Here is a 27,119-nt window from a genome sequence, read left to right as displayed (position 1 = left end):
TTTCCATTTTTATTCATTTCTCTTTATATTTCATTAGAAAATATGACAAACTATGTTATCCTTAACTTTATCTAGGTCAAACGTGAAACCAGTATCTTTTTTTTGTATAACTTTTAATATCATATTTTTTTTTATCAAAATTAGGAATAAATCAACAATAGCCTAAAATAATGGTCCAAAATTACTACCAAACTATGATAGTTTCATCAGTGAACTAGTCTACAAACTCTAAAAAAAAAAATCAAGATAACACATGATTCTCTATTTTAAAAATAATCTATATCCCCAATAAAGTATAAAAAGTAGACTACTATAGCGATATATTCATTGTTGTAGTTGGTTATCAAATTACAAATATTGGCATAAGAAATTTGACATTCATTAATTTTACAATTGTGTTAAATTACTTTATAATTGTTTAGAAAAATAATTTTGAATATTCATTAAAATTTTGACTATTCTAAGGTCTGGTTAGAAGTATCAAATTAAGGGAGGAAAGTATATTTTTAAAAATTTGAGGAAATTAAGTGAAATAGTCAAAAACCTTAGGGGAGGTTTTTAAAATTATCCTTGTACCCAAAACTATGCCGCCAGCCGGTTCGTGGCCACAAAAGTGCAAATTGCAAAAAGAACCTTTCTCTAGAAATCAAGCAGTAAATGAAAAAGTAAAGACTTGAGATGGTAGCCTTTCGTTCCTGATCTTTTTTGAGATTCATGCCCTGCCCACCCACGGCCACGTGCAGTGGGGGAGGCCCATGTCGAATTTCAGTTTCAAGTCGTCATCATCAATTGAATTGACGATTGACGATCCAGGATATTGAAGGGCAGTCTAACTGGACCCCACGCCCCATATCCCCATGCATGCTGGCTGCAACATCTCACACAAATACACGTATTATTGGCTCCTACACTCAAGTTCTTGGAAGTATTCGATTGTCACTCAAAATCCCATCACCATCCACCTCTCACGTCTACTGCTACTAATGCTAATAGAGGTTTTTCACGGTTCTCTCGGGCGCTGGTAGTAGATTAAAGTAGCAGTAGTGTCACTTCCACGAGCAATAGATCTACAGCTTTTTGCCGGACCAAGTAATAAACCCTAAAATTATATTGCTGGAGGGGAAAAAAAAAATATGGTGTACTCGTTATCAGGAGTCCGCTTTCCCACTGTTCCGTCTCCGTCGTCACTGAACAAGTCGGTTCGAGCGAGTTTTAATGCTGACCGGAAGATTGATCATCTTTCTTTCTTCTTGAGAAACCGCTCTTCTTCACGTAAAGTCTCGCTTTTTTTTTTTCTCTCTATTTCTATGTACTTCTTCTGGGTATGTCGGATTGAGTGTTTTTTGTTTTTATTTGTAGTGTTTTGCCTTTGGTGTTAGACTTGTTGGGTCTGTTTTTGGCGAATGAATAGTTGTAAATGGAACGCGTGTGTGGCTTTTTTCGTACACGGTTTCCTTTATTTTTGTCTCAATTATAAATGATTTGTTGCGACGCAGTGTGCGATGCGGATTACTTCTGCTTTTTCCTTTATTTTACTCTTGATTTTTGAGTGTTGCTTTGACAAGGATTTTACTCTGTCAACCCCAGCGTTTAGTTTGGTATTTGACTGAATTGAAGGTCCATTGACATTTTGGTATTTAATAGTCATGGGTTACACATACAATATCTTGTAACGAATTGGTGGTAGCATTAAGGAAATGCAGTATTAAGATGTGAAGGGCTGTATTGGTGTTAGAGTTCAATTGACATTGATTTTCAAGGGAAAAACCTTGACCTAGATTTAGATTGCTGTCTGAAAAGTAGAAGAGTTTAGTTGAAAGAACCCTTTTGCCTTGAGGGCACAAAGGGGTTAATTCGGCTGAAGTGTTTACTTCTAGGAAACCTTCCCAACTGACTACCTGAATGGATTGGTTTATTTCTTTTGGACCACCACTTAAAGAAGACTTTTCCGCTTTTTCTTTACATTTGGTTCATTTTATGTACACCATTATGCTTTTCAAGATGGGGTAAAGTTGTGGCCGTTGTGATGTTCTTTTCTAGGGAAGAACCTTGCTAGCAGGTTGGCTTATGACTCTGAATCCCCTTCCTCTACAGTTGCTGCATCCGGGAAGATTCTTGTTCCAGGCAGTGACGTTGATGATTCCTCATCATCAAAAGAGCCATCAGAGGTTCTTCAGACGGTTTTAGAAGATCCTCAGGTATGTAGTCATGATATTATCCATTTTGAGCAATGCATGCTAGAAAAACATTGAAATCATGTTCAGGCCCAAAGTATCAAGATGTTGATGCATATATCATATGTCATGGATGTGGATCAACAAATGTTCGAGAAAAACTTTTATGCAAATTACAGTAAAAGGATAATGAAATAGGTGATACAAAGCTTGTACTAATAATGCTAACATGCTTAAAAGAAGAAAAAACACTTTTCTTTTATTCAAGTCATTAGTGCAGGACTCTTTTCTTGTTTGCAATGTATATCTCACCTTTGTAGTGTTGAAAAGGCTGAATTGTGTTATTCAGGGTTCATAAGTGTGTAATATTTTAGGTGGGAATGAGTTCGATGCTGTTTAATGAATGTTAATAATCTCATACTTTTGCTATTGTGATCTAATTTTGTGTTTGTTAACTTGAATTTGTTATGAAATAGAGTCTCTTGAAATTCTTTCCTTGCATTTGTTTCACTTGTTTATTCTGCCTCACTGATTGGATGCATAGTCTTTTAGTAACCTGCATTGGGAGTCATAATTTTGTTGTTGCTTTTGTAGATTATATCTAGTTTTTGTACTGTGCAGTAGGGAAGTTTTTCTAACTAATTTCTTGGAAAGCCTTTGTCTTTCTGTTTTGCAGTGCATTTGTATTATGTTTAATGTAACTAGATCCTTTCTTCTACCGTTTTGTCTTCTTCCTCTCTCTCTCCCATTTCTCCTCAAAGTTCCCATGTAAATGCTGCATTTGCACTTGAAACTTGTGCTCATCAATGTCCATAAATCCTGACTTTTTTTGTTTTGATAAACAAAGTTCTCATATTTTATTTCCTGCTTCATTGGTATTTGTATTTTGACTTTGCACTTCATTTCAGGCTTCTATTGACGCTTCAAAGATGGGAAATGAAAGTGAAATTGAAGGTGAGGAGAATTATATTGACCCCACAGGTGGGTATGGTGAAGGTGGTGAAGCGCAAGATTCTGCATCTTCATTGCCTGTACATGAAGATGAAAAGGTGAAAGGTTTAACAGATTTGGAAGTGGAGGAGATGATTAGTAGAGAATCAGAACAAGTCAGAAAAAGAACCATTCCTCCACCTGGAAATGGGCAGAGGATTTACGAGATAGATCCTCTTTTGAGAAATTTTAGTGGTCATCTTGACTACAGGTTGGAATGCTAGTCCCATTATCCCTCCACTCTCTGTTGTTGTTTTTCATCATTTTCTCTAGTTTAAGCATGTGGATCCTTCAATATGCCAAATACCTGGACTTAGTCTATGTTTTTTATTCTTGTTGAAGTAGACCTGACTGTTATCCCGGAAGTTAGTTGTTTCTTTTTTATCGTGTAAGATGTCTCTCAGCCCCCTGAATCATGTATGCAGCAAAACTTTTTTGGAGATTCAGTGAAAAATGAGTTTCCAAATTCCCTTGAAGTCAATCAACAAAAAAGACTATTGTTTATTAGTTAAATTCTTTCTGTGTTGATGGTCTTATGGTTCCATACCTTGCTGGTTATCTCTAATACTTTTTTGTAGGATTGTGGCACAAAACTATATTACATTCCCCTTACAAGGATGGGTTGGGTGGGCTTCAATGTGGGGAAATACTTAAAGTTGTGCATTTTAAAAGTTGACTTTCCCAATCATTTAAGATTCACTTTGTTGCTTTATTGACCATAGATTATTACTAGGAATTGGCTTTATCAGTGCAGATTGCCCTCTTATCTCATTCCTAATGATGTTTGTGGAATTCAAATCTATCTATTCTACCTTTGAAGCTGTAATGTCTCATCCCTTTTCTGGTTATTAGAAAATCATAAAACAGAAAGAGTTCTTTTCTGAAATCTTCTGTTGGTTTCTGTTATGTAACTAATTGAGCAAGTTTTAATTTGAAAATTTTATTTTCCCCCCTCTTTGCCTTGAGTAAATGTGTCTTTTATTTTTTGTTACTTTCTCTTAGTTAAAGTAAGAGAGAACAAATCCACTAAATAGTTGGCACAAATTGTCTTTTTGCCTTCCAATTTTCAGCTTCTTTTGTACACTGTGGAATGTGATACATTCTCTTAGATTTTAGTTTTTTCCTTTCATATCTAAATCTCAATTTTATTGGACACACTTGAGTTATTGCCTACTAAACTAAAGGTTTTGCCTATTTTAGTTTGTTTTGTTAATGCTTCTTTGTCCTGAACTGTGGCCTGATGCGGTGTCCAATCACAGGTATGGTCAGTACCGTAAACTGAGAGATGCAATAGACAAGTATGAGGGTGGTTTAGAAGCATTTTCTCGTGGTTACGAGAAATTTGGTTTCACTCGCAGGTATTTCTCCTGATTTATTACTGTGCTAACTAGATTATCCTTTAAAAGTTCTTGCACACCTTGATGTTTACCATCCTAGAGATAAGGTGGAACCAATATGCCTGCTTTTGACACCTTTGCCTTTGTTCCATGTTATTTGTGTCACAATATTATTGAGTTATTAATGATCGTACTTGGCTGTCGAATGTGTACTCCTGTTGAGCAATCAGATAGAATTCAATTGAGAGATGGCACCTCTTGCTCTGATGCCCTTGGACATCGTTTTGCATCTTTAAGTATAGGTAACTAGTATAAAGCCTTTGGAGCCTGTGGCATGGGAAGGTTACTTGCCTGTCGTAGGTTGGTCCTATTTGGGAAAACTGAATTTGTACCTTAACCTAATTAAGATGCCTCTTAAACATGGGTAAAAAATCTTCATGTTGTCTGGGAACATCATTTAGAGTCCTGATGATTGCTTAAATTTGTGTACAAGGGAGTCTAGACTACTGATTCTGTGCATTCTTGTGTTCAGTTTATGTTCCTTCTACTCAAGCTGTTTCCTATGTCTGATCCAGAAGTTTATGTTGTTTATGCTATTTTAATGTCTTGAAGAACATTTTTTCATGGTTACAGTGAAAAGGTTGAGGTTCTTATTTTATTGTGTTTCCAGTGCCACAGGAATCACTTACAGGGAGTGGGCTCCTGGAGCCAAGGTTTGTGTCCTTTTTACTCTCTTTGCAATAGCCAAAGTTCCTACAGTTTACCTTAGATTCTTTATCTCTGTCAGTATGTGCTGCTCTGCTTTTTCAAATCTTATTTTGAAACCTTACAGGAAAAGCTGTTTATTTGCATAAAAGCATGTCAATAGATGTTTATGGTTGGTGGATTGCAGTTTAAATTTCTGGGAACTAACTTTTTTTTTTTTTGGAATATCTCTCCTGTTCATCTTTCGTTGAATTTTTTTATCTAGGATGTGGTGCTGGGAAGAAAATAATGTTTCCATCTTGGTTCATGGATGCATTTCATTTGATTATGGATATATCGGCTTCAATGCTTCTTCTACAACAAATAATGCTTATTGAATCCTAATGCATTGAACTTCATCCTCTCCATCAGCCAGATTATTACTAGTTTAACCAAGTAAAATTAGGATGCATGGTGGATACTTAGATTTGCCTCGGGTTTTGTGAAGCATATAAAGTGGTCTCTGCATGTTGTGTGAGGTTTCATTTCTCTTCCTAGCACCTGAAATAGTGGGAGCTTTGTGCTGGCATAGCCTTTTAATACAGTTGAACGACAAGTCTAATGAAGTAGTGTATGTGTGAAAGTTCTGGCTAATCAGGGTAAAGTTACAAGTTTTAATCTAGCTTGGCTAGTTTTAATGCTATGTATCTGATTATTCTTCTTATGTGCTGTCCAATATGGTCTATTTGACTAAATGTTTTCTTTTTCTTCATGATTACTTCTCCATTAAATCATCTTGCTGATTCCCAACAAATGCCAGCTTATTAAACTGTTTCTGACTTTCTAAATCAGGGAAGAAAAGTGTTGACAATTTATGGCCATGTTATGTTAACAATGGCAAATACATAGGCAAGCAGCACTAGATAGAGTATTTTTTAATTCATTAACTGTCATGAAAAAATTGAACCTTTTTTGCATAACTTGTTGGATTTTATTTTTGAGTTTTCAGTTCCTTACTTTATGATGCTTGCAGTGGGCAACACTAATTGGAGATTTCAACAATTGGAATCCTAATGCTGATGTCATGACTCAGGTATGCTAATTACTCTGTATATCTTATTGCTCTTCATATATTTGTTTAGCATGCTGTAGTCCTGTTTTGGACAATTGTGATCTGTGTGATGCCACTGTTGTTTGTATTGATAAAGGTAATGATGTCCGGTGTGGTGACCCGATTGTGACATGATAATATATGAGTCTTAAGATCTTCGGATGGGGTATGCTTGTGAATGTCAATGGTGTATATTGGCGACCCATGCTAGTGAACAGATCTCAGTGAGCTTTGTATGGCAATGTTTAGCACAATCCATCAGTAGTAGTTTTTGAGTCCCCCTCAGACCGGTAGGGAAAAGTGACTAAACAGTCATCTATTTTTGTTCACTTAAAACTGAGGTACTGATAGAGCAATGAAAACCTTTTATCAAATTTGAGGGGTATTTTGAAAATCAAATTATTATTTGGGATAATTTCATAAACCTCCCCTGAGGTTTCTAACAATTGCAGCCACCTCCCTTGAGGTTTAAGAAAATTACACTTACCTCCCTTAGTGTTATGAAAAGACTATAATAGCCTTGACAACTCTACAAATCCTAAGTATATGTGGGTGTAAAGAAAAAAGAAAACCACATTTTGCAAATATTTCTTTATTCAGAAACTCTCGCCTCATATTTAATACATTATATTCAATTCCTAGATCATTTAATTGGACTTCTTTCTTAGTTTTATAAATAGTTGACTATTAGGGATGCATTTGTTAAAAACAGTTTCTTCACTACTTACTTAGCACCAAAAAAAAAAATAAAAATCCAAACATTAAAATATAATGCCTTAAAGCATGGCCTAAATTTTGCTATAAAGAACTACTTTAAATTTTTTTACTTAACAAGTAATGCTGATATTTGATTTCTTTTATCATTCAATTTGTTTTGTAAATCAAATAGGGGCGAAATAGGATATTCATTGGATGTTTTGTGCTTGCATCACCATTTGTTACCAAACATACTTTCTAGGGGAGGTTTCTGTAATTTTTCAAATCTCAAGGGAGGGACTGCAATTGTTAAAATTCTCAGGAGGTTTCTGAAATTATCCCTTGTTATTTTAACTCTCAGTGAAGGATGGATATGTCTTTCCATGTGAAGGAGGTTTCCCTCTCTGTTAAAATGCTTTCGTTTGAGCAGAAAAATGCTGACTTGCATATTTCCTTAGCATACTATGATATGCAATGTAAAATTGGCATACCTATTCCAATATTATGCAAGATACTTATCCCAATAACATGCAAGATTTTCTCTTTCATTTGTTATAATTGAGTTTTGTTGAATCTTCTAATGGAACATGGCACTTATTGACTATTTTTATACAGAATGAATTTGGCGTTTGGGAGATCTTTTTGCCAAACAATGCTGATGGGTCGCCCCCAATTCCCCATGGCTCTCGTGTAAAGGTGATTCCTGGATACATTAGAGGCAGGACACCTGGGTTTTTGTCATTGAGGTTTTTATTTTATTTTTAAATTTTATATTCACTTGCCTATTTCCCTTTGCCAACTGCTTCAACTTGCAGAAGTGGATTGTGGAATATATCACAGAATTTTTTTGGTCACAACTGTAATTGGAGCAGTCCACCATGTTAAAGGAAGTTATACCTGATGAACACGTACCAAATTGAAGCTTGTGATAGCTTCTAAGCTTGATAATCTAACAAATCTTAGAAGAGAAAGTCTTGCATGAGCCTGTTATTGAGAACATTTTGACATGTAAAACCATGAATACATTTTTGTTTACAACAAACAAGCCTGTTATTGAGATATATTGACATGTCTTTTGCCCTAGTCAGTGCTGATCCAATTAGAATGCTAATACCTGAAAATAGGTATGCAGTAGATGCATGGTGTTACATGTACAATACCATAAATTGTGTTCCCTCCATCCCATTGATAATGTCATGCTTTCCTTTTTGGCTTGTCCCAGAATGAACGTCCCATATTAAATTTGGCAAACAAGTTTTCCCACCATTTCTCTCTCTGCCCTTACATTCAGTTGTCACCTTTCATCATCATTGTGGGCTTTGGAGTTTGCAGTTATCATTCAAATGTTTACCTGTTGCAAAAGCATGCATGGTTGACACACATGTTTATTTGGTTGGGGTGTGAAAAGCATGCACTAGGCATTTGGGAAACATAACAAACTACTGCAGGTCCAAGTTTGCTTTTCATCACCTGATTTTAATGAAAAGGTTCTAAAAGTGCCAGTATCAAACAAGCATAGAATTTGTAAACAAAGTACAATTCATCCATTCAAATACACTATTCTTACATGTTCTGAAAAGTGACAAACTTTTTGAGACAAAGGGAGTAACTGCAAACCAATTTTAGGCTCCTCCTCCAACTGCATTAATTATTCCACTGTTGTTATCCATGTGAAACTTTATTATGTCATCCTTGAGCTAGTGAAAGTAATGGCTACGGAAATGCTATGTTGTGTTAAATGCTTTGTTTTTCATTCACTCTTGAAGCTTACTAATGCTGTCCAAGATTTGTTCTCTTTTTGCTTCATTGATTTAGTTTACTCCATAGAGCTCATTACGTGCTTTGATTGTTCTAAGTATGCAATATCTGTTCTATATGCTAATGGTAATTGTCTTTGCTGATTTGTTGCTGAAATATTCATGTAAGGAACGGAAGGCTTTATAAGTTTCAAACGATAGGTTTTTTGGAGGATTTCTGGGTCATCCCTTCTAACATGGCTGTGACCATATTCCTTGCCATGTTTGCTACTGTAACTTAATGGCTTTTAACAGCTTGACATATGATGAAATTAGTCTTAGCAATTGCTCAAGGTTAGGTTTCTCGGGGAATTTCTGTGTCATACATGTTACATGACACTGACAGTATTGCATGCCATATAAACTAGTTTAACTTAACTGCTACTAGCAGGTTGACAGTTTTGACTTGTGAACTTGTTGCCTGATTATCACTGTGGAAGTATATATATATATATATGCACTAATTGCATCTCCCCTTCTATCCCCCTTCCTAAAACTAAAGCAAAATAGCGTCCCATTGTATGGAGTAGTTGAGCACTTATATTGTCAATTCGTAGAAATGCAAATGGGCTACTGTCCAGATAATATTATTTTGCATTTTCCAAATTTAGGTACGTATGGATACTCCATCTGGCCTTAAAGACTCGATTCCAGCATGGATTAAGTTTGCTGTTCAGGCTCCTGGTGAAATTCCATATGACGGGATATACTACGATCCTCCAGAAGTGGTACTTTTTTGCCTTATTAATTTTTTTACTGCCTAAGTGGTAAACTTGTGGTTTAGGAGGTTTCATGGTTATCGAAATGAAAAACGGTTTACATTTAGATATTGTCCAGCTAGGCATATTGTTATAATGCCTAACTTTTTAGGATGATTTACTTGTGCTTTCAAATGCCTTTTGCTTTTCCTTTGTTTATAATACCATAAACTTGCAGCTTATTTAATTTTTAAGAAATGCATCATACTTATCTTATAAACTGGACGTTTTTGCTTTTGACCAGAATGACTTTTTTGTATTTTTTTTAACTTAAATCAATTCTACTTATTGACCTCTCATGCTCATAACTTTTGATAATGTATTTCAACAGGAAAAGTATGTATTCAAGCATCCTCGGCCTAAAAGACCAAAATCACTCAGGATATATGAGGCTCATGTTGGAATGAGTAGTACAGTGTGAGATCCCTCCTCTCTTATGTAATGATTAAATTTTTCTTATTTTCTCTGATTGCTATTATCTTGTGAGTCTAAGATGTTTATTGAGCTGTGAATCTGTATGTACAAGCCTTCCATAAAATGATGGTAGTGGTCCATTTTCTCCTATAATGGAAAACCTAAGGGGAACTGTGGCAGCTGATAGGCAACTATATGGCTATAAATAAAGTGATAAAGATATTTGGCTCCGCTGAATTGTATCCATGATTCAGATGTGTTAATTGACAGTGGAAAGTGAATAATTTTTGTGAACAAAATGCATTTTATTGTGTTGTATTGTATACGACTCTTTCTATTTTTGGAGAAGCCTTAGTGGGAGTGTGGATTCTATGGGCCACCAAGTATTGATACAAATTTTGCAAATCATTTATGAACACAGAACATTGAAATCTTGACTCCAAGAAGAATTACTCTGTTTGGCTTCAGCTCTTTTTTTAGTAGTATGTTAATGGGATCCTAAATGTATGAGGTTAAGGGTAGATTGCAACTGATGTTCACTCTGAACTAGTGTTCTGTGAGATCATTCCTGAGATATGAAAATTTGATCAACCAACACATTAGCAAGTATAGATGACAAATCCAATAAAAGTAGTATTTCTTATGAATCTTGGACTATTTGTCAATTGAAGTCATTTGGTATTAATATCCATATTTGGTTCTCACCGTGGACTATTATGTGGCATTTGCAACTTTTCGATCATATAAGAATTTGGTGTATAATTGTTCTGTTTTCTTCTGGCGTCAGTTGGGGAGGAGATGACTAATGTTGCTCCTATTGAGATGTCAGAATAGTTCTCAACTAGTTGTATTTTCCTTCTTGTCCTAACAATGTTATCGACTTCGTGAATGCAGGAACCTATCATAAATACCTATGCAAACTTCAGGGATGATGTGCTTCCACGTATCAAGAGGCTTGGTTATAATGCTGTTCAGATCATGGCTATCCAAGAGCATTCATATTATGCTAGCTTTGGGTAATTCTTTTGTTCTATTTGGTTTGTTCAGTACATATTTGTGCAAAAATATCCTGCAGCTGTGGTGCAATTTTACGTCGTCTTTTATGGTGATTTGCAGCAGTGCTCTTGGATGTTTGATAGTTTGATTTTCACTCTAAGGGGATATTGTCTTTCTTTTATTCATATGCTGCAGTTATCATGTCACAAATTTCTTTGCACCTAGCAGCCGTTGTGGGACTCCAGATGATCTTAAATCTTTGATCGATAAAGCACATGAGCTTGGTTTGATTGTTCTGATGGATATTGTGCACAGGTAAGACTTGCACATTGATTTCCAGAGCAGACTTCGTCAGACTTGAATTGACCCTTTTGCATCTTCATTTGATTTATAATAAGATTTTCTCCTAGAGAATAATAATATTTCTTTCTCTGATCTTTCTTAAAAAAAAAAAGAAGAGAGAACATTGTTCATTTGGAATTTGTGTTTTGCCCACAGAAATACCATTTTGGTTGATTAAGTATCCACTTTGTGCTTTGTTGTGTTGTGTTAATATCTTTTCGCTTTTGATAATGTACCTACCAGTATTGACTCAGATATGAAGAATAAACATAAATAAGAACTTGTATTATTGAACTGTTAAACCACCCTTTATAACCTTACTTTTGCACTTCCATTATACCCTTCAACAAAAAAAAAAAAGGCACAGTGCATTTGAATTTTGAAAAGCGGAAGCTTTCTCTCCAAGTCATTTACTATCATATTATGCTGTACTGGAACATGATATCTCAAATTTTGGATGTTGTCTAATTGATCATAAAACAGTCCCACTTGTTTCCCTAGGATGGCTACATAGTGTGACTTGTGAAGGGCTTATACTTATTGAAATATAGGTTACCTTGCACCTTTGAATTGTAGAAGGTTTTGCTTTGCTTATATAGTGTTTGATTGCAAAGGGAATTGTGGGAATGTTAGTAAATTTTTTATTGGGTGTTTTTTACGTGAGGAAGTTATACATTTGTGTCTTTCAAATTTTGACAGAAAAAGTTACTTCTAACAGATATCTTAGTAAGTACGAGTTGTAGACTTATTTACAGAAGAAATTAGTTTCACTCTTCTTTACTTCAGTCTCATTTCTCATAAACCTTCCCTCAATCAGTGTAGAAATTACAACGTCATTGTGCACCAAAATGGCTATTTTAGAGAGCAAGTAATTTTATTGTTCTTTTCCAATCTGGCAAGAGCCATTTGGTCTTCTAAGAGGCTAATTATCTTGGATTATGGTTAAGGATGCTCTCAACTGGTTTTGAACAGGTAGTGTTTATGATCTTTGTTTCATTGCGTTCTTGTTGACGTCTTATGGTTTCTCGTTTTTTGTCAATTGGATGGTTTGGTACACCATGTCCCTTTTGCCTCTACATGTAAGGTACAATTTGAAGTAGTCAGTGAAACTCTTTTCTTAGGAAAACGGAAATGGTTTTTTCAGGGCTGGGCAGTTTTAGGTTGTTTGTTTGAATTCAAGTAAACTTGCAATACATTTGTCTCTGGTGTTTGACATCTAACAGGCTTTCTTCCTTTATCCAACTGTTATTTTTGCAACTTAAATGCTAGTATTTATATTTTTACCTGAAGGAATCTAACTAGAAGTTGCTTTTTTGTTTAGCCATGCGTCAAATAATACTTTGGATGGGCTAAACATGTTTGATGGCACTGATAGTTGTTATTTCCACTCTGGCTCGAGGGGTTATCACTGGATGTGGGATTCTCGTCTCTTTAACTATGGACACTGGGAAGTATGTGCCATCTTGCCATTTTGGATTCATTTGCATGAAATATGTGTCCTTTTTGCCCCCTAGGAAAAGCTAGTTTTGAGGTTTGCATCAAATCATCTTCTGTTATAGGTGATAAGGTATCTTCTCTCAAATGCAAGATGGTGGTTGGACCAGTACAAGTTCGACGGCTTTAGATTTGATGGTGTGACTTCGATGATGTACACTCATCATGGCTTGCAGGCATGTGTATATATGATGCTTTGGCTACGATATCATTATCTATAACATCATGATTTTTATTAAATGCTGTCCCCTTCAAAAGTGTTTAGGACTACTCCTTGATGCCCCTGAAATATGGTTGTATTTGTAGAAAGATATCTAGAATCCGGTGACTGTGCTCTTTGTCGTACAGTCATATCCTTAGCCACTTATTCTCCTCTTTCTCCTGCTTTATTTCATTGGAAAGGTGGATGTGTTAACTGCCTTTGATTTCTTGCATGTGTTTATGCAATTATTTGAGTAGGATAACTTCACATCAATCATTTGATGAGCCAATGTTACTGTAATTGTTTTAGGTTGCCAAATCAAAATAAGCAGGGTTTGGTCTTGTCTGCTAGACATGTGCACAACATATTGTCCCATCATTTTGTGTTTTTCATACCTTGTATATGCAGACCTATTCTTCATTTGGGGTTTTCCATGATCACAGTTCCATGATCTTTTGTGGCAGAAACCCATGCAGATAAATTTCTTTACCAGTATATCAGTACTTTATCTGACATTGTTTCACTTTATTAGGTTGGATTTACTGGGAACTACAATGAGTATTTTGGATATGCAACTGATGTTGATGCAGTGGTCTATTTGATGCTTGCAAATGATCTCATTCATGGGCTCTTTCCTGAAGCTATTACCATTGGTGAAGATGTATGTATATCTGTTTATTATGCTTGTAAATTTGGCGATTGTTTTAGATGTGATATTAGTTTCCATCAGTTAATTGTTCTGCTTTTACTGGATTTAAGAATCTTATATATGTGGATGCTTGGTCTTTGTACAATAAGAAATAAGCAGGTCTTTAACCGGGGAGAGGGGGGGGGGAATACTAGGTTAGTAAGAATTGTCTTACTTATAGAAGGAATAAAGGTTGGCTTCTTCACTATGCAACCAATATTACTGTCAAGATGTCTTGATGTTATACCTGGTTCACAAGAATTCTTTCAGATTTCTTGTGCAGCATGTCTGTCATGGTCCACCATAACCATCCTCTGTCTGGAATTCATGGAATAGCTTCTAAGTTTTGACTTTTCCAGCGCATCAATGTAGATTGATGCTTGGACCGTTCTTGTAATGTGGATTTTTTTTTTTTTATTTTTAAATCTAACACCAATACTTTGTAAACTTTAGTCCTAGGAGAAAGGAAAGTGACAAGTGGATCAGTCATGATGCCTTTACATGTGAAGAGCAGATTTAATGTCCCGGGGCCCCTAACTTGCTGAAATTGTTTGCAGTTATGAGAATCTTCATGATTCTATTTTTTCAACTGCACTCGTCTGTCACACCTATTACTTGGGCAAGTCCATTTCCATTTCTTGCTACCTCAGGAGAATTAAAATATAATAACAAAGAAAGCACGTTATCTATCCTCTTTGATTTCTGGGGTACCATATTCTCTAGAACAGAATAAGTATGCTTATGACAAACTTATGAACTTATGTCATCATAATTTCTTGTAACTCTAATGAAACAGTGTGTGGAAGGTTCCTTAGCAGTTGAATTCATATGAAGCATCATTCTCTGGCAAAATTCAGCCAGATGCCTGTAGATTCTCTTACTTCTTGCACATCAAGGTTCACAATCCTCCTGAATTTGATACTTTAATGATTTGTATGCATCTGCATCAGATCTTTTGTCAGTTGAGTTCAATAATAAAATCCAGCAGTGTTGCTTGACTCCAATATACCAGAAATGTTTATTTTGTTGTACAAAAATCTGTTGACAGTAAACCATCTTGTTGTTTGGTTCTCTTTTTAGCTGATTTTGATGTTGATTGTTAAGCTAGCTTGTACTAAACATTCCTATTACATTACATAGCTACCATTCTAGTCCTTACAAGTCTGGATACTGCATTGCTGTTTGTTTTCTTATCTCAGGTCAGTGGCATGCCAACATTCTGCATTCCTGTTCAGGATGGTGGGGTTGGATTTGACTATCGCCTTCACATGGCTATTGCTGATAAGTGGATTGAGTTGCTCAAGTATGTTACCCCTAGAAGTTCACATACTAGTAATGCTTTATAGATATTGAAATAGGCTGCATTTTTGCTGTTAGTGCTTAGCTTAAAAGAATCAAAAGGTTATTCGACATAATGAATCATTTCTACCTTGAGGTCATATAAAGATTTAACTGTAGGATTTACATGAGCATCCTCTAAATTTTTGGGAAAACTGCCAATGGCACATTTGTCATTTGAATATAAGGTTAATCTTAACAATACTCCAGTTGATGCATTCAAATGCTTGCTATTTGAATGTAATACTGCAGTTCTGTTCAAGGCTTTTTTGTTTTTCTGGCATATGTAAGTTCTTCTTTTGAGGGAGATATCTTGTTGAGCTGATCAAAATGCTTCTGGTTTTGAAGGACCTTATATAGTATTTGGTGACCACCTTCAGCTTGTTCTTTGTAGTGCTTTGCAGTGGAATAGTTTGTTTCTACAAAACCTTGATGGCCATCCTCATCCTTGAGCTTGAAAACACTTTGGGAGTCCACTACTACTTGCACACTGTCCTGCTTTAAGCTTAATACTGTCAACCTTCTTAAGTGATACGAATAACTCATGATGTTAGGTTCCTGTGATAATTTTCATCAATTTATTCAGCTTTAAAATTGCACTGTTTGCACATATTCATGCTACTTTTCTGTGATGTATGTTAGCTAATCTTTATCATGATCAAGAATGTGAAGCATTTGTACTACTTGCTATATGTACTTAGATAATCTGATTGTTGCTAAGTAGCATCCTCGTTTTGACTTTAATTATATGTCATGTTCTCAAGCTTATTTAAAGCTTCTGGCTTTGCTTCATGTGGCACAGGAAGAGAGATGAGGACTGGAGAATGGGAGATGTTGTTCATATGCTAACAAATAGAAGATGGTTGGAAAAGTGTGTGGCTTATGCTGAGAGTCATGACCAGGCTTTAGTAGGCGATAAAACTATTGCATTCTGGTTAATGGACAAGGTTGAGTACATATATTTTGATATATCTTTGTAATGGCTTTCTTTCGCTTCATCTCCCCTCCCCAAACCCCCCCCCCCCCTTCCCTCGAAAAAAAAGGGAGGAAAAATGAAGGTAAGAAGAACAAAGTGAAGAGATAAGGGAAAAATAAAGTGCAGTCTATATGAGATTAAGGGACCAAGAATCATTGAGATTTGTTGCTCAATTTCCTGAAGAAGTTTTCTTCCTTGAAAAGATGCCCAAAAGGATATGGAATTTACAAAAAAATGGATGTTATGTTGAGAACAGGTGGTGGGCATGGTTTGCCCTGCTCTCATTGTCCTTGTATCATACTGCATGATAGTTCTGCCTATCCAATTCAATTTTTTTCTTCTACCAAAAACTAAGATTGACCCATATGTTTTATTAGTAGTGTTATTTTTTTCAGTTAATATGGTTGCTAGCCTTGTTAGTAAGGTGACTTCTGTCATTTTAGACATGCAGTTTGTTAGGCGTTTCTTGAATTTGCATCAGCTGAATAAGTCTATGGAAGGAACAAATTTAGGTTAAAGTATTTGAATAATTACTAAATGAATTTCCCTTTCTTTTGCTTTTCTGGTCGCATGCTTCAGTTTGACTTTTGTTTTATCAGATTTCCTGAAGGGTTGGGTTGATGGGAAGGGCCTAGTTAAGTGCTCAATGTGGTTGACTTTCTTGTGGTCAACATGGCCAAAGAAATTTTTATAATCTGTTATTCCAGGACTTTGAACCAGATGCGTATATATTTCCCCGACAATGTAATTCTATGGCTATCTGCGCGTAAATTGTTCATATATCCTTCCGTTTTCATGTTTTGCAGGATATGTATGATTTTATGGCATTGGATAGACCATCAACTCCTCTAATTGATCGTGGAATAGCATTGCACAAAATGATCAGGCTAATCACTATGGGGTTAGGTGGAGAAGGCTATCTAAATTTTATGGGAAATGAATTTGGGCACCCTGGTAATAATGAATCTGGTTTTTCCAACTTATGCTATTTTGTCCAGAAAAAAAATGTGAATTTTGTATTGTTTCATGGTTTATAGAAAATTATGATTTTTTTCATTTCTTTATCAGAGTGGATAGATTTTCCGAGGTTTGATAACCGTCTTCCTGATGGCAAAGTAGTCCCTGGAAATAATAACAGCTTTGACAAATGCCGGCGTAGATTTGATCTGGTATGGTTCTTCCCTAGCTTTGCCTACAGTCAGTACCTATTGTTTGCCTTTCATGTGGGTCTATTTTCTTGTGTCTATCTTTGCTGAGTTCTGAGAGGCTTAGATTACATCTCTGTTTAACTTATGTGGGAAGTATTAGATTTTTTTACAACAGCTAAATTGGAAGTGAGACAAGGTCAATTTTAGATTTCTGTGTGGGGATGCCTTTGGGTAACTTGCTATTTGCCAAAAGAGACATTAACTGCCTCAATCTTAACAAGTAGGTGAAGTTACGAAAGTCTCTTTATCAAGATTTCTCTAAAGATTGGAAAGAATGACCTTACTGAAGTTATCCATGTGAGCTTTCTGCTGACAAAGCATGATGGCAGTAGGTAGTCCTTGAAATGTTTAACTGAGTTTTTTATTGTTAAATTAGAACAATAAATAACCTCTAACATAAATTTGTCACCTGGCCTGCCAACCGAATTGAAACTGCTGTTCAAAAAGCAACTCTGAGAAGGTAGAAGTAGGTGGGCGTGCATCTTTCTGCTCCTCACAAGTGATAGAATGAACTTGGACTTAAACCTGTTTAGTGGTGGTTCTTTTGGCAGTGTGGGTAGAATAGGGCTGCTCATGGTACTACTATTAGATTTGGCAAAACACTGTTATCAGTTCAACAAAAGTGCCCTAAAGTTTCATATGCAAGTAGCTGCTGCTGGTTAACGTGCTGTCTTGGGCTGTAGATATTTTATTGAGTTTTATTGGGGAAAAGCCACTTAAAGTGACCATGAAATTCTATCTTTGAATCAAAAGGCACCAAGTTAGTTTGACCGTACAAAATTCACAGTAAGTCTTTCAGAGCACATCTGGAGCATAGCTTCTTATGTTTATGCTTTCTTGTCAAATTAGTTACATCAGGCTTTAAATGCTTGTAAATCATGTAATATTCCCCAAGGTCTTCCTGAATAGGCTTAATGACACGGGTTCAGAGAGCCAAGATCACTCAACACACTCCTCTTTCCTTTATGATGTGTACTGATCTACTTAATCTTTACCCTTAGTGCATTACCCAAGCTCTCTTTAAGTTTTCTTGTTATTTTAATTTACTGTTGATTTGCTACATTCATTGCCAAGAATTGTACCAATGAAACTTGCATATGTAATAGTATATTGTACTTTTTTGAATCCAAGTTTCAATGTATCCCTTTCAGAATATCTTGACAGATGTGCCTAAAAATAAATCACGTTTGAATAATCAGGGTGATGCGGATTATTTGAGATACCGTGGAATGCAAGAGTTTGACCAGGGAATGCAGCATCTTGAAGAAATCTATGGTGTATGTTGTGCTTTTTGCCCTATATACCTCTCTCTCTTTTTAACTGCTAATACATATATGTAGTTACATGTAAAGAGCTCTGAAAGCAAGGGTATCTATGTCAATATGAATTTCAATGTCACTCCAACCATTTCAAAACTCACCACTAGCTGTTAATCATATTAGTTCACTGACCTCTCATTCCAGTATTATTTTCAAGGCATAAGTCCATGATTGTACCCCAGACTTCGGGTTTTATCCTTCTTCAGCATCTAGATTTGGATTTCTACATGTTAATGGCATCTCTTTTTTGTTCATGCAGTTCATGACTTCAGAGCACCAGTATATATCACGGAAGAATGAAGGAGATAGAGTAATTGTGTTTGAAAGAGGAGATTTAGTTTTTGTCTTTAACTTTCATTGGAATAACAGTTATTCAGACTACCAGATTGGATGCCTCAAGCCTGGGAAATACAAGGTTAGGTCAACTAATGCTAACACAGCTCAGTGTCTCTCTTTTTCGCTTCTTAACCATTGGTCTATGATCTACCTTTCCAAGAATGCTCCTTTACCTCTAGTGAAAATGGACTACTTAATTAGTATTTCAGATTAAGGAGGATACTCGAGTAAGATGATAAAATCTGCCAGTTGAACAACAAATTTGAGAGACTCCCTACATGATCTTTGGTTGGACTAATGACATGGTTCCTGGTGTCAGTCCCTGGTTGTGACTGGAAGAAGTAATACGCCATTTGTTGATAGAAAACAACTCAAGGATAGAGAACTGGCATCCGGAAGAGAAAATAATGCTGGTTCTGCAAGGCTGGTGAAAAGTTGAATTTTTTTTTTTTTAAATGTAGAAAATATCTATTCAGGTCCCAGTTTGAAGAAATGATCATGGTTATGCTTATGGTAAGAATATAAGGAAAATCGTGAACTAACTTGAAGCTGCTTTGCTATATAGAATCTATGTAACTCGAACACGAGAGATACACAGCATATGTCAAGTTGATAAAATAAGAATGCCTCGTAGTCTTACTTTGAAGCAAACTCCTTGGATGGTTTGTAAATTGCTAACGTAGCTGTGTTTGAATAACTGGAATGACCAAATTTTGAAGTGTTATGGGTTCAGAGAATGATCGATCATAAATAGCAATGGTCTCCCGCTTGTTCTACTGTCCAGTAACGAAGTCAATATTGTTTCCAGGTAGTCTTGGACTCGGATGATCCACTATTTGAAGGTTTCGGCAGAATTGATCACAATGCAGAGTTCTTCACATCTGTAAGCTTATTCGATACTCTTTAATGTGTGTGTGATGTATTTTCCAAAGAAAGAAAATAAAGCTAGGAATTTATTCATTTTCATTGCCTTTTGCAGGAGGGATGGTATGACAATCGTCCTAGATCATTTTTGGTTTATGCACCTGCTCGCACAGCAGTTGTCTATGCTCCAATAAAGGATGAACTGGAGCCTATTGATGGATAAATGTCTGGTGCCCTGGTTGAAAAATGCCATGGGTGGTTGTTTTGGCAAATAACGAATTTGATGTCGGATATATGTGAAAGATGGTCGTTTTGGAGCGCGCCATTGCCAGGCTGCTAATTTCTCTTGCTCCGCTCTTTGAAGGGGATATGACGAAGGAGACGCAAGTTATTGAAGGCATGGAACTGATAATAATGCTGAGCTTTAGGGCTTAATAAGTCTATTGTAGGCATACTGGCAAAGCTCAGGAGATGTCATGTAAATCATATCTATAGCATAGCCAGGTAGTAAGTGTGTGAGCAGCGATTTGTTAGTTTGTCCGTCGTACATCATAGTATAGCAAACTGGACATGTTGGTTGTGAGGGTCTTTTGGTGGGACCGTGGTACAAGCAGCAGTCTTGTATTTTTGATGTTTCCTTGGGCCCATGCGTCAGGATGTTTTATTTTTGGATGATGTTTCTGTTTTGTTTTCATTTTTGGGATACTTCCTTTGTTAGAGGTTTCTGCCATTTCGACTCCACCCTTGCTACTAACGGAGTCATGTATTTCGCGGTGTCTTTCTCCCCTCTTCTAAGATTCTGGTATCTAAGCAAAACTTCATATGGCCCGTTTATGCTTTATTAACCAGCTTGACATGTTTGAACAGAATAAAGAAAATCATCATCAAAAAAAAAAAAAACATGGAAAGCCAAACGGGCCTCGGGTGATGCAACCTCACGAAACCAAGCTCGATGAAATTCAACACTGGTGGAGAACGTGGCAAAATATTATCTGCCCCAAAAAAAAGAGAAAGCAACGATCTATGTTGTACAGCAGATCAGGGTGTTCAGCATGGTAAGAAATAAAAAATTACTTAAATGAAAACAGCACAATAATAATAATGGGAGGATATTTGTATGCAAATTAAATTCGTATCAAGTGCTGACGTAGCTGGTCTCCGAAGCAGAGCGCCGTTGCAATTGATGTAGAACGCTGGTTGGCGAGGAATTGGACGTTGATGATCGTAAGGCCTCTGCAAGTGGTCCGCCCATTGGAGCCACATGGTTTGCTCCCCAGGTACCGGTAACACCCCAGTTTGATTGGCTTCTCTCCCGCTCTACGTTTTCAGCATCAGTAGTGTCATCTCCATCACCGGTGGAGAGCTTCAAAGAGAAGTCGGAATTGGTGGCGTTGCCTGAAACAGAGATAGAAAGGTCAGTAGTGGCTGAAGTCCCATTGCTTCCTCCATCCTCAGATTCCTGAAGTGATCGAGGCCAGTCATCGAAAAAATGCCGAAGTATCTGCCCACTCGATCTAGTATCATCTCCGTGCACGTCATTCTGGGATCGAACTATTGATTCTGAGGATCTACCAAAAACAGTAGTGTAGATTTGGAGTCAAAGAGGGAAAGAAAAAACGAAATAGATTTTAATAAATAAAAATACTACTCCTAGTGAGCAACAGAGGCAGCAGAAGAGGGGCCTTTTAATATATATATATATATATATATATATATATATTTTTTTTTTTTTTTTTTTTTTTTTTTTTTTTTGTTTAACGTTCGGAATTTGGTGCATTCTTTCTTTACAAGGGGTTGTTGGGCTTGAGTTTGTGACCATCAATCTCAAAACGCTGTAGCCCAAAACCCAAAAAAAAAAAAAAAAGGGGGAGGAGGTCCTACACTCCTACCATAAAGATATTAATTGGGCCAAGAGCAATCCAAAGTAAATTGACTTAAAAAAAAAGAGTTAGATGACCTTCCTCGCCTCTCACTTGGACAGGGTAAAAACTGAAAAGCAGCTTTAATTTCAAGACATAAAGGCTAAAGCTCATCCATTCTGCCGCCCCAGCAATAGCATGCATATTTCACTTTACTTTCTTCCTTTCGGGGGGACATGTATTCCAATTATTAGCTCATGGAAATTATCCCAACACTTATTTGATAATAAATGAATCCATTATGTTATTGGCTGTACGTGACCAAACAGAACACCCGTGTTGATAGGAGCTGCTGATGTTTTTACTTTTTATGAACCCGCTTTCGTTTATCTCTGTTTCGCTTGCCTGTTTTTCTTTAAGAAGAGCAGGAGAAGGAGAAGAATACGAAGGGAGGAGGAAACAAAGGTGTGATCGAGCGGATGAGAGAGAATTTAGATCTCGTCTTAAGATGATCAAAGACTCAATCGTGATTTAATTATTATATTCTGGAATAGTATTCTCAAGACTAGCTAAAACACACTTATGAAACGGTGATCTCCAGAGGGAAGATTGAAGTAAGGAACAAAAACTTGAGTCGTCAACAGTCTTGTCGTAGTAAATGTTGGCTCCAAATCAGGCCCGAAGCTTCTTTGAAGTAATTTTTCATTGCTGCTGGGTGTTAAGGGAATACCTTTGACTGAGGTGCAGAATATCAATGGACGGTGATGACCCAGAAATTGCAGAATGAGGCGTATCGCCGGCGACAAGGAAGCTGCTGTTTTTCAGGATTCCGCCGCACACATTAGCACCGCCATTACCAGGGGTAGCGGTACGAGTAGTGGGGATTTCCACAGGCTTTCTTGAACGGTTTCGGCCACGGTGCATGTGGCGCTCGCAGTACTTCTGCCCAGCCACCACATCTCTAGAGCACCTCCATTTCTTGCCATCTGTCCTCCGGCATCTCCCTGGCTCCGGATCCATGGAAGCTCTTCCCCAGTACCCCGACTGCAGCACTGTACATTCCAGAATACAATGCATATGTATATAATCAAAGGACAACATTAATATTTACAAACACTACTATTAATATAACTAATTGATTACTGTACGAAAGACCTCTTTCTAACAAAGGTTGATGCAATGATGTTGGAGTTCTGCGTTATCTAGATCTCAATGCCGAAAGATTTTCAGACGGAACCCTTATTCCAAGACGAGGCGTAGACAGACGTTTTAGCATGAGGAGGAGGAGGTGAGATCACCTCATCTAGATGAAACACGTTGACTTGATGGAGTGCAGATGTAAGAGAATGTAGGGACAACTTACATGCAGATTGGAAATGAGGAGGATAGTGATGACGATGGTGGTGAGGGGCGTAATAAGGGTGATGATGATGAGAAGAGTTGAGGAGGGTTTTCTTGACAAGGTGGTGGAGTAGTTCGGGAGGAACAGCAGCACCAGCTAGCATGTGTCTGAAGATCAATGCCTGCAGTTCAAGCTCCTGCCACTGGGCCAAGCTAAAGTAATAACTCCCCATCCCTCCTGCTTCTCCTGATCGCACTAAATATCAGCGAGAAACAATGCGCGTACATAGTTGGTTACTTAGAAGCAACAAACAACAAAGATACTTTTTTTAGCGGGAAGTAGTAAAACTTTCCTGAGTAGTAGCTGAGACGCAAAAGAGGATGCTACTGCTAACTAATAAAGTAGAGAGAGAGAGAGAGAGAGGTGTGTGTGTGTCGTTACCGGGATATTTGGTGGGAGTGGGAGTTGAATCAGTGGGGTTTGGGCATGGCGCTGACAGGTTGCTGCTGAGCTTGCTGATACTGGTTGGTTCAGTAACAAACAATGGAAGGGCAGACGAGTCTCCTGAGGGTGGCTGATGCTGTGGGTAAACGGAGTAATCAAGGTGAAGTCTTGGTATCTTTGCACAAGGCGTAGTGTGTTCTTGGTCTGACTCACCCTGATGATGTTCTCTCCATTGCTTCGGATTGAAGTCCATGGAGAGATGAGAAAAAGAACGAGGAGATGTGGGATTTGTTTTGTGAGTGCTTAGGTTGATCCAGTAGCTTTTGTTTGTGCTGTTGGGGATTTTTAAGAGAAAGTTTGTAGTAAAAGCACGTGAAATGACTTTAAGTGGACACCCTCCTCCTTACTACGCCTTCTCATCTCATCCCTCTTCCCCTTGGACCTTTAAAAATCTGTTTGTGGTCAGTGGACCCCGGTGCAGAAGCGTCAGGGCACTTGAGAAAAAGGCCGTCAGGCAAGACAGTTGAGAGAAGATAAATGAATAAATAAAAGATCGCCAGAAAATATCATAAAAAACTCAACGAAAGAGAGAGAGAGAGAGAGGGAGGAAGCTGATGCTGCAGCTGCAGAGAGAAAGCAGTGTTGATGTTTCTTGAAATGTAATAATGATTTCGGAAACGGAACAACAGAAAGAAGCAGCGGTTTTTTTTTGGGTACAGTTTTGTATTGCAGGATTAGTTACGAGTGGTGAGTACTAGGGAGGGGTGCGAGAACGAAGAACAGGACACAACAGCTTAAATGCCTAATCCAATTTGGAGATTTCGAGCTTTGGATTTTGCTGAGCTTTTTCCCATTTTGTGGTTGTGCCCTGCATTTGATACAACAAAGTCACGACAGTCAAGAACGTAAGCCAGCTGAGCTGACAATGCAAAGTTCCATTTCAGCCCAAAGCCAGTTTTTGTCTTGGATATTTTTCCATCAACAGTCACCTGGCTCTTCTGTTCCCTTCAGGTTGTTTCTTTGTTTATGTTAAAAGTGGAATTTTTTTTTTTTTAAAAAAAACGAGCACAGATTGATTATCTCTACTGGTAAAGAAAAGGAAAAAAAAAGGTAGAGCAGCCCATTTCAACACTCGTAGCAGGAACTCATGCATGACCTGAGTCTCAAATCTAATGTAGCACACGTTCCACTCAAAAACCAATAAAAATCCAATTCCTGTTTTTTTCAGGGTTTAAAAGGAATAGCAGAATTTTGATGACACAAAAAGGTTCCATCTATTTACGAAGCTCTTGGCCAAAACATGCACGCATCTCTCTTTTCATCCTTATCAATTTTAAGACTAAAAGAAGTGAAACGAAGGAAGCCTCAACACCCGTGGACTGGAGCTTTCTTCTGAAGTGCGTGGTCAAAGGTTCTTCCAAGTACATCTTACTTATAATAAGTAGTACTACTACTACTTAGCATCTACTGCTGCTATATTAAATTACTAGTAACTTGATAGCAGCCGTGATTACTTTACAGAAACCAAGATATTCGGGGCCTGGCAATTTAGTAGTGTTGAATATGGGTTTCTCTCTAGGTCTTATATTATCAGAAAGCGATTGGATGATGTGCCTTTAAACTTTAAAGGCCTTGCCATGTCTGGGGTCTCATAAACTACAAATTTTTGCCCATCCACATATATGACAGTCTCTCTTTTTTTTTTTTTTTTTAAAAAAACATATATGACAGTCTCTCTTTTTTTTTAAAAAAAAAAAAACATATATGACAGTCTCTCTTTTTTTTTTTTTTTTTAGTTATTATCCCTACTCCTATTCCTACTTTAATTAGGAGGAGGCTCAACTGAACTTACGAAGAATCGATGAGAATAGAATTACCACCGGATCAGACGGGTGCATTATGCATCCGTCTGAATTTGAAGCAGATCTATAAAAGTGACATTTTGGTGGGAGGCAAAACTTTAAAAGTGACATTTTGATGGGAGGCAAAACCTTAAGAGCTTGGTGGTGGCCACCAGCCCAAGAGCTGGTGGTTACATATATGACATTGTCATGTCTTCCCGTTTTATTAGTGATCTGGTCAAGTCTGCTTTAATGGGACTCTGGGTTTAAAGGCCCCTTATACCCTTTTTATTTTGGTTTACATTAAATGGTATCTCTGTCTGCGTTTTGCACTTGAAATACTCGGTGACATGTTTTCTATGCCAATTCAATGCCATCAATAGTGTTGCCCCAAGTGTCATGTTATTATTTAAACTTGTATTAAACCAAGCTAAGTTGAATTATTAGAAAATTAAAGTATAAATAATAACAAGACACTTGGCACAACACTATTGGTGGTATTGGATTGGCATAAAAAACATGTCACCGAAGATCTCAAGTGTGCGTTTTGGACGGTAAACAACGCGGACGTTTTTATGTTTTTTTTTTAACATAAAACATTTATATTTAAAGGCCCCTTATACAACATGTTTTTTTTTAGGTTTGGGGAAAGACAATTCTAAATTGGTTAATTGGGGTTTGACGGGCTACCCAATAATATCCATTTAATAAATGAGTATTATTGAATAACTCATTTATATTCATATACAAAAATTTAAAATACTCATATCCATCTATTCATGGACGGATATGGATAAATTTAGTTAAATAGGTTTGTTTGACAGCTATACTTGTCAGTAAGAGATTACGAAGTTAAAAGAGTGAATAAGGAATCATATTTCATTTTCGTAAAAAAAAAAAAGAGAAATAAAAGGAAAAACATATATATGTACGAAAACTTATACAAGAGTGTGTAGAAAAGAAAAGTAAAACTTCCGTCACTAGTATATTAAAACTTGTAAAGAGCGAGCATCTTTGCGAAATGCATGCGAACCCCATCAGCTAATTTGCAAGCGTCTAGCTTGAAGAATAAAAGAAAAGAAACTTGTATTTGTCTTATTTGTTAAATTTGAAAGAAATTCATATACTAGTATATTTATTCATAAATCGGGTTGAAAGAGTGAAAAAAAAATGATTGGAAAAATGTGTTTGAAATTTATTTTTCCAAAACACCTTTATATAGGTAAGAGTAAGACATTCCCAGACAAACTGAACTAATATAAGTTGCCTTTGTCTTCTAATTTGTATGCGCATAATGCCAATTAATGGAAGAGTATGAGATCAAGTAACAACTAGTTCACTTATATAAAATATAGTATATTAAAATGTATATTAAAAAATACGTGTCATTCTAGACACTAGTTTCATTGTTGTTAGAGTCACTAGTGTATTTGGGTATGTGATTATTTCAAAAAAAAAAAAAAAAACTTACGTCACAAATATGAGTTTTAGTAAATTTTTATTATTTTTTATTTCATATACATCATATTACAAAAAGAGTTATAATAAATACTCTAAAAAATTTTTAAATAATCTTTTGTACAAACACACTTTAGGATCATTGTCACCACGCCACAGTAGACATTTGGTGGACGCTTTAGAAAACATTCTAATTAGAAGGAGAGGGCACCACCATAGTCTTTAAGGCTTAATAGAATAGGAGGTTAAGGTTTCAAATCTTACGTTCCACAACTTATCATTTTAAGTTCCTTAAATTTATATGAACGCGTAATATACCCACCTGGTCCAATAGTAATTCTCCGATAGATTCAATTGGTTCATAGTAATTCTCCGATAGATTCAATTGGTTCATCCCCTTTAAATTATGTTAGACTGGGTGCAGAGTAAACAAATCATGATTGATCAAAAAA

General features: G+C 36.6%; 2 protein-coding genes across 6 annotated transcripts; one reads left to right on the top strand and one right to left on the bottom strand.

The window, feature by feature from the left end:
• The first annotated feature begins 913 nt into the window (after positions 1 to 913).
• Positions 914 to 20,489, top strand: LOC113693802 (1,4-alpha-glucan-branching enzyme 2-2, chloroplastic/amyloplastic). Of its 4 annotated transcripts, none has more exons than XM_027212501.2 (22): positions 914 to 1,272; positions 2,095 to 2,198; positions 3,083 to 3,375; positions 4,424 to 4,522; positions 5,172 to 5,214; positions 6,219 to 6,278; positions 7,608 to 7,688; positions 9,400 to 9,516; positions 9,878 to 9,961; positions 10,855 to 10,976; positions 11,152 to 11,271; positions 12,620 to 12,749; positions 12,858 to 12,968; positions 13,527 to 13,655; positions 14,882 to 14,985; positions 15,823 to 15,967; positions 16,803 to 16,950; positions 17,065 to 17,165; positions 18,404 to 18,481; positions 18,783 to 18,938; positions 19,668 to 19,742; positions 19,839 to 20,489. In XM_027212501.2, the coding sequence occupies exons 1-22, from the start codon at positions 1,134 to 1,136 to the stop codon at positions 19,944 to 19,946; spliced, it is 2,547 nt and encodes an 848-aa protein (XP_027068302.1). In that variant the 5' UTR covers positions 914 to 1,133; the 3' UTR covers positions 19,947 to 20,489. The 4 variants fall into 4 exon arrangements, with proteins under 4 accessions (XP_027068302.1, XP_027068301.1, XP_071908406.1 ...); XM_027212500.2 differs by having other exon boundaries at positions 983 to 1,272; positions 2,041 to 2,198; XM_072052305.1 differs by lacking the exons at positions 19,668 to 19,742; positions 19,839 to 20,489 and adding an exon at positions 19,069 to 19,324 and having other exon boundaries at positions 990 to 1,272; positions 2,041 to 2,198.
• A 174-nt stretch (positions 20,490 to 20,663) lies between these two features.
• On the bottom strand, positions 20,664 to 23,749 carry LOC140008343 (growth-regulating factor 4-like). 2 transcript variants are annotated; one of them, XM_072052307.1, is made up of 4 exons: positions 23,366 to 23,749; positions 22,946 to 23,179; positions 22,313 to 22,634; positions 20,664 to 21,291 (listed from the first exon to the last, which is right to left on the bottom strand). In XM_072052307.1, the coding sequence occupies exons 1-4, from the start codon at positions 23,619 to 23,621 to the stop codon at positions 20,859 to 20,861; spliced, it is 1,245 nt and encodes a 414-aa protein (XP_071908408.1). In that variant the 5' UTR covers positions 23,622 to 23,749; the 3' UTR covers positions 20,664 to 20,858. The 2 variants fall into 2 exon arrangements, with proteins under 2 accessions (XP_071908408.1, XP_071908407.1); XM_072052306.1 differs by having other exon boundaries at positions 22,946 to 23,170; positions 23,366 to 23,710.
• Between the last annotated feature and the right edge of the window lie 3,370 nt (positions 23,750 to 27,119).

The sequence above is a fragment of the Coffea arabica genome, chromosome 6c, assembly GCF_036785885.1.
Source record: "Coffea arabica cultivar ET-39 chromosome 6c, Coffea Arabica ET-39 HiFi, whole genome shotgun sequence".
Taxonomy (NCBI): domain Eukaryota; kingdom Viridiplantae; phylum Streptophyta; class Magnoliopsida; order Gentianales; family Rubiaceae; genus Coffea; species Coffea arabica.
Note: the sequence above shows the minus strand (reverse complement) of the source record. Positions and strands in the feature narration are given on the sequence as shown.